Source organism: Corvus hawaiiensis, chromosome 20 (assembly GCF_020740725.1).
Source record: "Corvus hawaiiensis isolate bCorHaw1 chromosome 20, bCorHaw1.pri.cur, whole genome shotgun sequence".
Lineage (NCBI taxonomy): Eukaryota > Metazoa > Chordata > Aves > Passeriformes > Corvidae > Corvus > Corvus hawaiiensis.
The window spans coordinates 2,700,004-2,713,737 of NC_063232.1; the positions used below are offsets into that span (position 1 = coordinate 2,700,004).

Sequence of the window (13,734 nt, forward strand, 5' to 3'; positions counted from 1 at the left end):
ATCTTTGGAATGCCTGTGCTCCTTATACCTTATTCCTTAAACAAGCAGAGGGAATGAATTCCTTCAGTGCCATTTCCAGTGTTAAAAAGGTACTTTTTGAGAACAGAAAGAGCACAACAATCCCATTATATCCTTAGATCTGTTCTCCCAAACCCATGATCTCAATCAAAACAGCCAATTCCAGGTACTGCCTACAACAGACTTGTAAAATTCATTAAAATCCATCAAGTTGAGCCCAAATGACTTTAAAAGCAGGGAAGGTGCAGCCCCTGTGACTGGAGCTGTTCTGTACAAAGCTGCCTCCTTTTATTTTGTGATCAGACCTTACTCCTGAGTCCCAACATTTGCCAAACACCCAGGAAACCCTTTAAAAAGCAAAAATAAAGATTCTCACAAGCAGTTTGTTTGAATGTGAGAAGTGAATTTACAGGAGATTAAATTCTTTTGGAGCAAAACTGTCCAGAGAAATAAAAGCAAGGTCAGTGCTCCCTGCTCAGGCTTGGCCACAACAGTTACAGAAAGCTGGGAATCCTTGGGAATAGCAAACATTAAAAAATAATTATTAATTCCTTTTTAAAAACCTACAAATAAGCAATAAAATTCTGATTTTCCAGGAGAAATGCAATAAATTACACAAGGAAATTACTTTAATCAATAATTAATGATAGTCTAAATTCCACCCTTTACTACTGAATTGTAGAATTTAGACTATCATTAATTCTTGATTAAAGCAACTGCAGTGTAATCCAGAAAAATCACATTTATGCTATTTTAACTTTGTTAAAGTTCTGTTGAAACTTTAAATACTAAACACCAATACAAGAAAACTACAATTATTTGACAATGTTCTTGCATATTATTAAAATTTTGAGTTGTAGAATTGACAAAATTTTCTATGGTAGATTAAAAAATAATAGATCTGTGATAATCTATTTTTTTTTTTTTAACTCACTTTTTTTAAACCCCTTTTTCAAGTAGTAACTTTTCTCCATTACTGTGCTTTCAAACAGTTAAATTCCCAATTCAAAAATTAAAAAACCCCCCAAAAAAACTACGTTAGTCAGAATAATTCTGTTTATTGTGTTTAATGTTTGGCAAAGTAACTCACATTAAAATTGAAAGAAAAATGCCAAAGAAATGAGATTTCCTAAATCTTACAGTGGGACATTTTTAACCACAGGGGAGTATTAAAACCCTCTAGAATATTCTTTAAGGGTGAATTTGCACATTTTGACCAGGAGTTACACCTCGGGATCGTGATTACAAAATGGAAGAGATCAAATATTCGCTCTTTTAATGAAAATTTTTCCTGCTATTTTCCCATTGAACTCGTAGGATCCCCACAGAACATGAGGGATTAAACCTGCTCCCAGCGAGGCTGACACCAAACCCTTGAGCTCATTCTGATAGGAAACAATCTGGAAAGTAAAATTAATTTTTTCATGGTGTTTTTTTTTCATTAAAAGAGCGAATTTTGCCATAAATTGTTATAAACAACAAAACATGACAATTTACAGACAACCAAGCCCAAAAATCTTGCGACATCCAGGGCAGTTCCTGCTCCAACTGCAATTCCCTCGTGGTTATTTCCAAGGAAACAGAACCCAAAAAGGGGATCCCAGATCCCTGACATGGGGACCCTCAGGACTTGGGATGGGCTGCCAAGGATGGAGGGAATAAAATACCTAGGATTTTCCCCAAGGAAAACAACAGCTCTCCCAATTCTCCAGCCAAACACACAAGTGAAAATCACTCCTCAGGATTTCTTTACCAATTAATTTAACACCAAAAAATGCTAAACCAGATTTTGTCCTTGGGAAAGGTGTCCTGAAATAGTTCCTTCCTCAGGGATTTCTGGAACAGTGTGACCAGGACATTTTCAGTTCCTATTTTCTCCCGCATTTCCCAAAGCTCAGGGGTTGGAGCAATATTTTCACTTTTATAAGCCAATAAATATTTTTTCTTGCAGCTCCATAAATCTCAGGGCAAAGAATCTTTAAAATAAAACACTCCAAGACAATTATTCAAATGGATCCATGATTTATTTGCATGGAAGTTGTTTCTATTCTGATTTTAATTTATTCCCCCATTATCTTTTACTGTGTTGCTAATGCACTGTTGTATTCATTTTCACAAGCTGGAATTGCAAATAAACTCTCTAGCAAATGACCTTTAAATTAATACTTGCAGCACAGCTGCTTTAATAAAATATATTATTATAATTAGATATAAATTGTATTAACTTAGGGTAAGCACAGTGCACCATTTTAAACCACATTTCTTAAAAAGAACCAGCTTCCCTCACCCACATTTCTCAACTGCTGCAAAATTCAAGGCTGCCTTGAAACTAATATTTCCCCTCCAGCTAAAAACATATAAAACATTACAAAACTAATGATGAAAGTCTTTTTAAAAAGTGTAACAAGTCTGCCTTAAAAAAAAAAACAAACCAAACTGAAACCAATGTTGGAGCAGTTTTTCTCACCTTATTAATGAATAACTTAAAAAAATAAAGTTATTACTCAGCTTGTTTCTTTGTTAAGTTTTGGTTTTACATTGTCTATCACAAAGTACTTCATGGAAAGCACAATTTTAAGTTCTAAAAATTTCACTCAAGAACTTGTCATTTGTTTTCCTTTCTTCAAATTTTCTAAATAAGCCAAAAGGCAAATTAAAGATTTTTTAACCTATTTTCTATGATCTAAGGTAATCACAGCTATGAATAATTTGCAGGGTAACAAACCTACCAGGGTTGCAACAAAACTATGAATTCCAGCCTCAACATTTACTCTGTGAAAACAAGTTCAGAACTATTTCTCTTTGGTTCCTTCCTTAAATTTTGTTTGACAAATCTTTGCGACATCTGCAACAATAAAAAAGCCTTAAAAGTTTCATTTCTCCGAGAATACAATCCCCAGTTTCACAACTTTTACCTATTTCACAACTGATTTTTTTTTTTCTTTTCTAAAGCCTGCATGGGGAAGAATCTTTCCTCTGTTTTTTTAAGCATTTGAAATGAAAGAAAATAACTTTCTGCTTTAAAAAATAGTATTATTTATATATATATATATATATATATATATATATACATGAAAAAAGACAAAAGTTCAGCTACTTACAGGCAAACCATTTTCCCCCCAAATTAAAGTTTCTAGACTGGACTGGCCTCTCAGCTAACTGTGATTCATTCTTTATAACATTTCAGGATGCTTTAGCTCACTGTGTCCCTTTCAAAGATGATTGAGTTTTTGGGGTTTGGAAATAGATTTCCTGTGAGTGCCACAGCGCAGGCAGAGGAAGGTTAAATGATTAAACATGACTTCATTGGGTTAATCATCAGATCCCAAGAACTGGGCTGGGAACAAGAGGCACGGAAAGGTCAGGGATGATTCCCCAGGCCCAGCTGGCAGCTCAGGGGGAATTGTCCTGGATCTGCTCAGCCTCAGGAAAAAGGAAATTTTCATCATTTGATTGACCCCAGTGGCTCCATAGGACAAAAAACCCTCCCAAAGCTCCACACCTAAAGGGGTGGTAAAGAGAATTTACATGGTTCTGCCACAGTGTTCTTCCTTTGTGGAGCAGCTCTGTGTAAATATGGACTTTTTACCCCTGGAAAACTCCTTCCTGAAAGAAAGAATGGACAACCTTGTCTAAATTACAAGGCTTTGTCCCATCCCTCTGTTTTATTTTGTTTCCATTTGTAATTCAATCTCTCTCTTCTTCTTTCACTGTAAAGTTGGTGAGCTCCTCTGAAGGTGAGGGAAGAACAAGCAGCTCACCAGATTTAACTAACAAGCTCAAGGAAAACAAAATAATTTTAGTAAATAAGTTTTCCTCTTTTCCCTCTGAAATTAATTTCAATTAATTGTTCCCATTGAAACTGTGAAACCTCTTTTTTCTCTGCAAGAGCAGAGCTGGTTGATGGATCCACAGGAGTAGTTGGAGGTATCCAAGGAGCTCTGAATAATCGGAGTTGGACTGAATTCCACAGAGAAAACCTGTAATGCTTCTGCAGATCTGTTCTCTGAAGCCTGCACAGATTATGCAATGTGACAGTTCATTTTCTAACAGCTGCAATCAGATTTTTAGGAGCACTGAGAAACCCATGGCTCCCATCACATCCCAGCTCAATCTCTGAAAAACACGATCCAGATTCCAGGGATTTGAGGCCTGGAAAACCTTATCTTCTCCCCCATTTCTTTTCTGCTGTAAACACCTCGAGCACTTTACAAATACATTGATAATACTGGCAGATTTAACACAAGGATGAGCATTATTTCTATTATTGTTATAATAAAAAAGTTTAATTATCCAGATAATCATCTCAAGAGGAGAACATTTTTCCCCCCAAAGACTGAAGACTGCATATGAAGCTACCATTTAGATCACCAGAATTATAGATTTCTTAGCATTTAAAGAGCTGCCTACAAAGACAGTGCCCCCCTTTATGTAAAAATCCGAGTTATGTTAAAAATGAGCTTCACAGTGTTTTGTTTCTTCTGGCTTTCTGTTACAACACAATGGAATCAAACACAACTTATGGGAGAATGACCATTTGTGGCCAGGCAATGGATTCCAGGATTTCAGAGGACTGGGAAGAATTATTAACTCCTTGGAATAATGCACTGACTGCAGAGGAGCAGTTGTGAAGGAGTCAGAGAGGTACCTAAGGCTGGGAGGTCACAACACATCCCTGCAAACTGTTCATCACTCACTGACCAAAAATGACTTCTCAACTCTCCCCAAAACCTCAGAGGCAACAGATCTCATGAGTGAATTACAAGCAGGAATATTGTGATAGTAGCTCATGGATCTTTGTTCCAGCTTTCTCCAAAATACTTCCAGTTAAATGCAAACAAGGGGCAAACTAAAAGGGGATATTTCCATCTTGATGCCTGGAGAGCAGAGGGTGTGAGGGGTAAGGTTTAAACCTCCTTATCACCCAAAAATACGGGAAAGAAAGGTCCTGTCTGGGAAATCAGACCCCCAAAAGAGGAAGATGGAAAAAGTTTTCAAGGATTACTGAAAGCAGTGAGGGGATGGCAGCAGAACTAAGCAAGTACTAAGTTTGATGAAAGAAAGAGATTTACACACAACAGGCATAGGACAGACATTCCAGATTCTAAGTAAGTTTCACTTCATGAGAAGTCTGGGTTTTCTGAGACATTAAATTCTGGAAAAGGAATTGGGTAATCATGGAAAAGCTGCAAGAGAAAAAGATGTCAATGTTGAACATGAAAACAGTTTTAAAAGGACAAAATGAAGGCGACCAAACAGCAATAAAACAGCCTTGGCTTCTCCAAAGAACTGTGGAAAGAAGAGAGCAGCACCCACAAAGTCTCATTAAATAGACTGTGCTGGAGATCTGAGGGCTTGAAACTGGTAAGACTTCAATATTCAGAATATTTGTAGGCAAGGATGAACATACAGTAGATATTATAGACAAATCACAAATCAACAAGAAATTAAATCTACAGGTGGATTTTTCTACTACATTCTACATTCTGAGGACGAGAATGCTGGACACAGATTGTGAGGGATTTATTTCCACATCTGTTTGTCTTCAAATTCCTGAGGTTGGTTGCATGTTAAGGTTAAGGGGTGATGCTGCAATCCAGAGACAATCAGGAGGATGATCATCTTTGGGACTTTGTAAACTCAGACATGAGTAACTAACGTTAGTTCTTGGGTCAGAAAAGCTGCAGTTTTTCTATAGAAAATACAATGAAACCCATTGTCCTCCTAGCAGATTTTAAAAGTGATGTTAGAAAAGACAGACAAAAGAAGCCACGGAGTCGTGTGAGGAGCTGAAACCTTTGCAAGTCCTGTGGGAGCAGAGACAACAGAGTGAAGTGTCCATTCCAACAGCAGCCATGGCTTTCTCTGGTCATTTAATTTTAGCCTGTCTTGGAGTAAAAGTGTGAAACTTCCACTTTATGGTAAATAACATCTCCCCATGAACAGGAACAGGAATGAAGTCAACCAGCTCTAGATCAGTCCATTAGTTCCAGTAGGAACTTCCAGGTATTTTCTTCGTTTCATTAATCATCTGTATCATGGCAGGAACTTTTTATTTCCATCCCCCTTCTCCAGGGAAGAACCAGCAAATGCTTCTTTACAACAAACCCCATCTCAGGAGCTTTAATTTCAAGATTTCAGCCTGTTACAATCCAACACGACACTCAGGCTCAGCAGGGAAATGCCAAAAGGAACGTGGATTATAGAGCTCAGTGAGCTCTGTAACTCAAATTTAATGCCAGCTTTTTCCACAACTAGAACTGAAACCCTCAGACTTCTATATAAAAAGTCCTTTTGCTTCACACACTGTATGAATAAAGAAATTTTATAAAGAACGAGACACAATTAAAGGAAATAGCCTAAAGGAAGAGGAAGGAGCGTGTCCTTTCGGCCTTATCAGATCTGTCCTGCAGAGCTGTAGCCCCTTTAACCACATTCCCTGCCACCTCTGCTCCTCAGAGCGGCGACGTGTCCACTTTGAGACTCTGCAGCTTTCCAGCCCTGCACAAAAACATGAAATGAAACGATTTCTTTCCTTGCTGAACAACCACTTTCTATTCACATCTCGCAGGAGACCTGGCAGAGCAGATCCTGCAACCCATTTTCAGGGAAGGGAGCTGTCAGTGGGAATGTCACCAGCACTGGAGGAGATTTCCCAGGGAGGTTGTGCAGCTCCAGGACCAGCCCAGACAATGCCCTGAGGAACCTGAGCTGGACTAGAAAAGAAAAAGTTGGACTAAGAACTGCCTCAGGTCCCTTTCAAGGTGACTTTTTCTGTGATTCCATGACAAGATACTACAGCCACAGGCAGGGAGAGGAGTGGAGTAAAGGGACATCCCAGCACTCCCCCAAACCCCACTGCAGCTGCTCATTTATCTCAAAGCTACAACTGCCATCAGTTATTGTGGCCACAGCTCTGCCAATTCCAGGACATTGTCAATTTTTTAAAAAATCCATTCTAAAGCATCAATCCCTATTTTGAGGCAGTTTAAGATCCGGACATTGTAAGGAAGGAATTTTTGATAACCAGTCATGAAAATTTACATTTTCAATCTCTGACAAACCTGAGAACTCAAAGCCATCAGCTGAAAAAAATACTGTTTCTCCACACGGGACCTAGACATAAGTTAAGGATTAAAATAGAATTGAAGTGAGGAACTTCTGACAAAGCCTTTAGCACACACAAGTCTTCCCTCTCAGCCCAGATGTGCAACCTCACCCCTGTTCTCCTGGAAGGGATAGAGGTTCCCAGACAGCTCAGAGAAGTGGTCTGCATACCAGACTCTTGTACAACACAGATATTTAAACAGTGTCTGGAGCAGGGGGAAAAAAAAGCAGCCATTTTATTGATTGTGATACTATAAGTAATTTCTATCAGTTATTGAAGGTTGTCCTTAAAAAAATATTTAAAGCAGCTTTTCTGACCCAGCCTTTGATCATTTATTGGTCTTTCTCAGAATGCTGAGGAGTGAAATATCAAGTATTTAGGGCCAAATTTTCCCCTTAGAAACTTGTGTTGAGCATTCCCAACACACAGAGAACAGGGCATGCAAATCCAATGGCAGAATCCAACCCTCTGCTTCTCCACAACTCCTGTGTAAATGCAGCTTCCAGCATTTCCAGGACACACGGTGACATTATTTCTCATTTCTGTTGCAAAGTGAGAAATTTGTAACTGAGAAAATCCTTCTGACCTAATACTGAGCGAAAATGTTGCAAAGTAACCCAGGTTTCCTCACTGCCTGGGTGATTTCTGATTTATGTACTTACACACTAAACATTAAAATAATTTTTTAGGGAACAGATACAAAAAGCCCTTCAAAACAGAACTCAAAAAGTCATCTCCAGTCACCATTAGTAATTAGTGCAGTGCTCTGTGCTATTTCTTCCTTATCTGTGAGCAGGTGTGCAAATGAATAGAACAATGTGGGCACGTTCTCCTGCCAGTGCCCAAAGAAATCCAACCAGGAGGAGGTTTACACATTCCTTACTCACAGCTCTTATTGTCTACCCTCTGCCTGTTTTAACTCTTTGCTACCTCTTTTCTCAGCAAGTGCTCAAGATCAAGTTCCCTTATTTAAAGCTGTCATTGACTCATTCCAAAACGTATTTTAAACTCGGTAATTTTGGAGAAGAGTTCAAAACTGAGCTGTTATTCAGAGTATCCACTGCTCATTATATTGTCTGTGAAAACACACTGTCACTTTGCCACCGCACTCCCCAGTGCTTGTGGGGAGTTTCTGAAGTGCAGCTTCAAGGTTTGATCAGTTCTGAATTTCTATTTAATTAAAGGCCACCCTAAAAGAGGGGAAGAACCCTCCCCTGCAGCTATTAACAAATACAGGCATCAAAGTTGAGGAATGCAGGGTGTGAGGAGCAGCCTCCTGGTGACCACCCACAGCACCAACCTCCTTGTGCAGCACAATTAATAAAGAAAGGAAGCCGATGAGGAAAGGGGGTGATTGGAAGAGTGAGCAAGAGGAAGGATGAGTGGAGTTTGATGTTCAGTTTAAACAAGTGATTTCTGGGAAAGCAAAAAAAGGGGAAAAAGAAGAAGTCAAGGTTTCCCAGTTATTGTACGTGACCCTTCCACTTCCATTTTTATGATAAATGCTTTATAAAACCTGCTTGTGGTCTCCTTTAACTTCTTTTTTCTTCTACCAAGTACCCTTAAACGCTGTTGATTAAACAAGCCAGCAGCCTTTTCAAGCAGGAACTTATCAGATAGGAGCTGCTAATTTAATCACGGGAGAGATCCGTTTACAATTTGGCCATCTTTAACGCTGCTAATTAAGTGAGATTTCACTTATTAGTTGAGCCTAATCATTCCCCGTGAGTGAAGTCAGTGTCGTGTCAGAACACAGCGCTGGCTTCTCCGGGGTGTGGCACGGATTTTGTTCTGCTCCTGCACAGAGCAACCCCACGTGAAGATGTGGAAAAGCAACCCAGGGTTTTTCAAAACGCTGGGAAGATGGGATTAGCATGTGTGTGACTGTCACCATCACAGAATCCATGGGTTTAACCCCTTGCAGCCCTCGGGGAGCAGGAAGTGGCTCGGTGGAACTCCTGACGCAACCAATGCCAGGCGGTTGCAGCTCAGTTTAATACGAACCCTCTCGAGTCCACGTTGACAAATTCTTTAACAAGCCCTGTGGTTACAGGGAAGCTGGTTTCAGTCTGAGTCACTCCTGTTCAAACAGTTTACTGGAAATGGAGGGGAGGGGGAATTTTCAGAGAAGTCATGTGATGGCCAGACAAACCACAACCAGTAAAGGTTCAGTGGAGGCAAAAACAGGTCCCAGCAACAACTGACAGCCAGTGTGCAGATAGCACTCGATCATTTCCAAACCAGTCCTGCTACATCTCGGCATTTCTATGCATTTAACCCTTCTCCAAGCCTGTATTCCTCCCGAGGCAGGACACAGCTTGGAAAGTAAACAAACAGCAGTGGCTGATAGTAACATAGGCAACTAGAAAATATTTTTACATGGAAATTTGGCTGCGGCAAGGCTGCACAGAAGCAAAGCCCCGATGTGTAAATCATTAGTTCTTACAGAAATGCCACTTAATGAAGCCAAACACTTACAGCCATTAAGGATTAGATATGCAAAGATATCAGTACTTTCCCCTCCTAGCAAGGAGTACCAGGATACAGCAATGCCCACGCACTGTCACTGAGCACCTTGAGGGAAGCTGGCACCAAAAGCTGCTTTTTCACTCCTCAGCTTGAAGTGTTTCAGCATGACAGAGAACCCAGAAAAATCACCAACCAGCAACTATTAAACTGGCAAAAAGAGAGTCCCTGCTCATGTGTGTGGGGACACAAAACTGCACGAAGTGTCTGTGACTGTGTCATTACCAAAGTGCTGCCCCAGCGCTGAGCAGTGGATTCACTTCCCCTAATTGAGAGGTTGCTTTGAACGGCTGCACTGGAGATACTCCCTGTGGCTAAAAGGGGAGCTCTGATAAAAACACTCCTTCACTCTGGAATTCGACTGGAAGAGAGCTAACAGCAGCTGAGATCCCGGTGGGTTTTAAACACTGCCTTAAGTATGAACAAATCCCAGCGAGCTGCTCTGTCTGGGGCGTGCTGGGCTCTGCCTTGTGGCAGCTCTGGGGACAAAGAGCCCGGAGTGAAAACCACCCCCCTTCTGCAGGGCACGGCCACGAGGCAGCTCTGACACTCCCTGCACGGAACTGGGACTCGCTGGTGAGCACACAAAGGGACACAGGAAGGAGAAGTGAGTGTTCCTTTAAAATAAGGGGCTTTTTCTCAAGTGTGCTAATGGAAAGTACAGGACAGACACATCGGCTGCAGGTTAATGAGCTCTCTCAAAAGCCAGCACAAGGAGGCAGGTCACTCAGATGTGAGATTCAGGACAGAAAATCCATCAATAGACTCTTTAAAGTAAATGGCGTTTTACTCTGTGTAACTCTGAATGGAGCATTAAACCTTTATGCTGTTTAATCCTCTTAGGCCACCTTTTTTTAAGTGCCCAGCCAGCAAGCATATTCCCCCTCACAGATCCTTCAGGCTGGATGCTATAGCCATGATCTATTCACACCAGAGAAGATGCTCATCTGTTTCTCCAAATTACCATTGTTTTTGAGGAACAGCAGCAACGAGCTCTCTGAGCAACACACACGCAGCAAAAACGTCAGAGCAGCTGGCTCTGCCTCGTAGGCAAAGAGCAGCTCAGCTATTCTTCAAAATCCAACACCCATTCCCAAGCCTTTCCAAAAGGCTGGATGTAACGAGGCCTTTATACTGAAGGAAGGCTCCTGTCACCTGACATCAAGCATTTGCAGCATCCCCGAGGCACAGGACACTTGTCACAGCCCCCGTGTGAGGTGTCAAACTCGGGAGAGTAGGAGAAAGCTGATGGAGGTAATAACAATTGTTAATGAGCAATTCAAAAATAGACATCACCACTGCACATGAATACAAATTACAGGGCAAAGAGTGATAAGATATGCTGGAGACTGGGATTTACAGAGGTCATAGGAAAGGCAGGCCTGTCTCCCGCAGACATCCAGAGAAAACATGATTGGAGCCAAAAGCAAAAAGGAAGTCACATTAGCAAATGGAAAAAACTGAACTGTCAGTTTTATGAGCACAATACAATTTAATCGGATTGTCAAAACCTCATGTTAAAAGAGTTTATAGAAACCAAACCACAAGTGGAGTTTAAAACACTTCTTTTTTTTTTGCTGGCCATCCATCCACCAAACAACACGCTTCAATCCAAATTCAATTGCCAAGAAAATAAAATCAAAAGTACTGGTAAATAACACCATCGGTTTTCTTCATTAATTCCACAAGGCCATTTGTTCACTCCGGGCAGTCAATACAGCTATAGTTTGGCCTGGCCTGACAAAATGCTCTCTAGCAAAAATTGTCTTCCCAAGAATCTCCCTGTGCGTTCTGGAAACCATCTCTGGCTGCTCCCACAACTGTACACACATATAATTTGCTGGGAGAGTTTCAGTAAACACAGATACTGAAGTCATGTATTGCACTGGTTTCGTTGTTGGTTTTTTTACCACAACTTGATTTTCATACAGTTAGGGGATTACTTTGCACAGCAAAGATTGATGAGAGAGTAAAGAACAAAGCAGATTCTTTCTTCCCCCTGCTGCATCTTTAAAAAAACAGAAGAATTTACTATTTATAATAGCAGAAAAACCCTTTGGAACCTTCTAGTAGGGGGAGGCTCTCAGGAAACACAGGGTTTACTGTTAGAATTACTAGATTGCATTCAGTATTTCCAGACTAACCACTTTCATGGAAAAGCTTCATCCATGTTTTTGAAGGAGGAAAAAAAAAAAGTATGTATTTATCTCCAGAAAATACCCTGGCAGAGGAGTTTAAAGACATCAGTGCATGGTAAATAGCATCTGCTGGTTTTTAACAGCAGTCTCATGACCAGTTTCAACTTAGTGGCAGACAAAACAGGATAAGAAGGAAAAATACAGAGGGAAAAATTCAGTGGCAAGCAGCACGAGGAAAAAATGTTTAATTTCTTCTAGAACACTATCAGTAACTTGTGACCAGGATGCAAACTCCTGACCTGAAGGAAAAATTATCCACAGTAGTACCAGACTGATGTGCAGCATCAATTGCAAAATGTGCTCTGTTTAACCCCTTGAGAAAATAAATGACAAGAGCAACAAAAAGGCACTTGGAGCAGTTTTGCTGCATTTCCACATCAGGAAAAACGTTTCCTCAGGCTGATGAATGGGTCACACACTGGCCCCTGAGGGTGTCAGTGGCACAGCAGGCAAATGTCATCTGAAAGGGATGAGCTGAGGCTGGAAATAATCTCTGGCCCAGGGAGGCTTTAAATGCAGCCAGAACCACCAGGATTATGGAACAGCAGCTCCTCTACCCCTGTTTTCCCAGCCCAGTGTCTCCCTACCTTTATTGTGCTGTTCTTGGAAATCTAAATAATTGCAGTACTTGTAGCAAATACTTGGCTGCACTACTTCATCTGCTCCAACAAGCTGCATTCTTGTCCTCCCATCACCACGGGTATCTACCCAGTGTAGGATCTTTTTCCATCCCCGGGAAGTCCCCTGTGAACTCACACCAACTGATTTTTTGGCCCCTTCTCGCTTAATTGGAATGGTTATTTACTCCTTAGTTGTTCTGTGTTTTATTAATTCTGTTGTTTTGCACGCTGTCCTTACTTGTGCAGTCTCTGCGTGTTCCAGCATCTCCTCGAATTCCTGGTACTCCTCATCATCAGGTTCAGCACCAGAGAGCCGGGCTGCCCTCGCCATAAAATACGGGGGCAGCTCTCCAATGGCTGTACCAGCACCCTGGGAAAAGAACAATCCTGATTTATTTTCCTGTTTATTCCCAAACACAAAACATGTGACACGCACAAATCCCGTGGACATTCTCCGAGCCGACGAGACCAGCTGTTTGGAGCAGTTTGCTTTCATCCACCAGGTCAGAATTCCCATCATTTCCAACAGAATGCTGTCCACTTTGAATCCCTATTTCCCTTTCTTTCTCTGTGCAGGGGAAAGCCTGGGGGGGGTTGCAGGGTCGGGCAGACAGGACCTGTGCATCGCTGGGGCCCCGTGGAGCGGCGCGTGGAGGAGCCGTGGGAGGCTGGAGCTGGTGGCCCTGCTGTCCCACACATCCCTATCCCACACATCCTGAGTCAGCACTGCTGTGTCTCACCCCACCACATGATGCCAGACACATTCCCCAGCATGTGACAGCCCCTGATCCCGAGGGGCCTTCAGAATAATCCAGGAGCTCCTCCCCGGTGCTGTCCCAGAGTTTGCTTGTTCAGTCATGAGACTCTGGGCAAGAGTTTGTTAGAAAACAGGCTCGGGTTTTACTACAACAAGGAAAAAAAAGGTAAAGCAAAGCCTGAGCTCGAGTTTCCCCTCTCCTTCAGCTGGGATAACTGGAGCCAACCCCAGATGAAAGGAGGGCTGCTTTCTCACCGCAGGAAAATTATATTTGTTTTCTCAGGACATCAAATGACTCATTTCAGTCTTGTGGGTAAAGGCAACTTTAGCTTAACCAAGAGAAAAAAGAGAGACAGCTAAGATTGAACATATGGATAAACAGAGGCTAATGGAACAGGAACTTGGAATTAACTCAGGATGGTTTAAATTTAGGGCAGGTAAGAGACAATAGTTGAGCACTGTACGGGAATGTGCTCCCTGCAGATGGCTTTTCTCTCCCAGGGTCAG

General features: G+C 41.5%; 1 protein-coding gene across 5 annotated transcripts in view; it reads right to left on the bottom strand.

Moving 5' to 3' along the window:
• VMP1 (vacuole membrane protein 1) overlaps window positions 1-13,734 on the bottom strand; it is a 60,859-nt gene that overhangs the window by 19,652 nt on the left and 27,473 nt on the right. For all 5 annotated transcript variants that reach the window (XM_048324479.1, XM_048324480.1, XM_048324482.1 and 2 more), the window contains one exon: window positions 12,709-12,840. In XM_048324479.1, coding sequence (XP_048180436.1) covers window positions 12,709-12,840 — 132 coding nt within the window. The remainder of the gene's footprint in view (window positions 1-12,708; window positions 12,841-13,734) is intronic.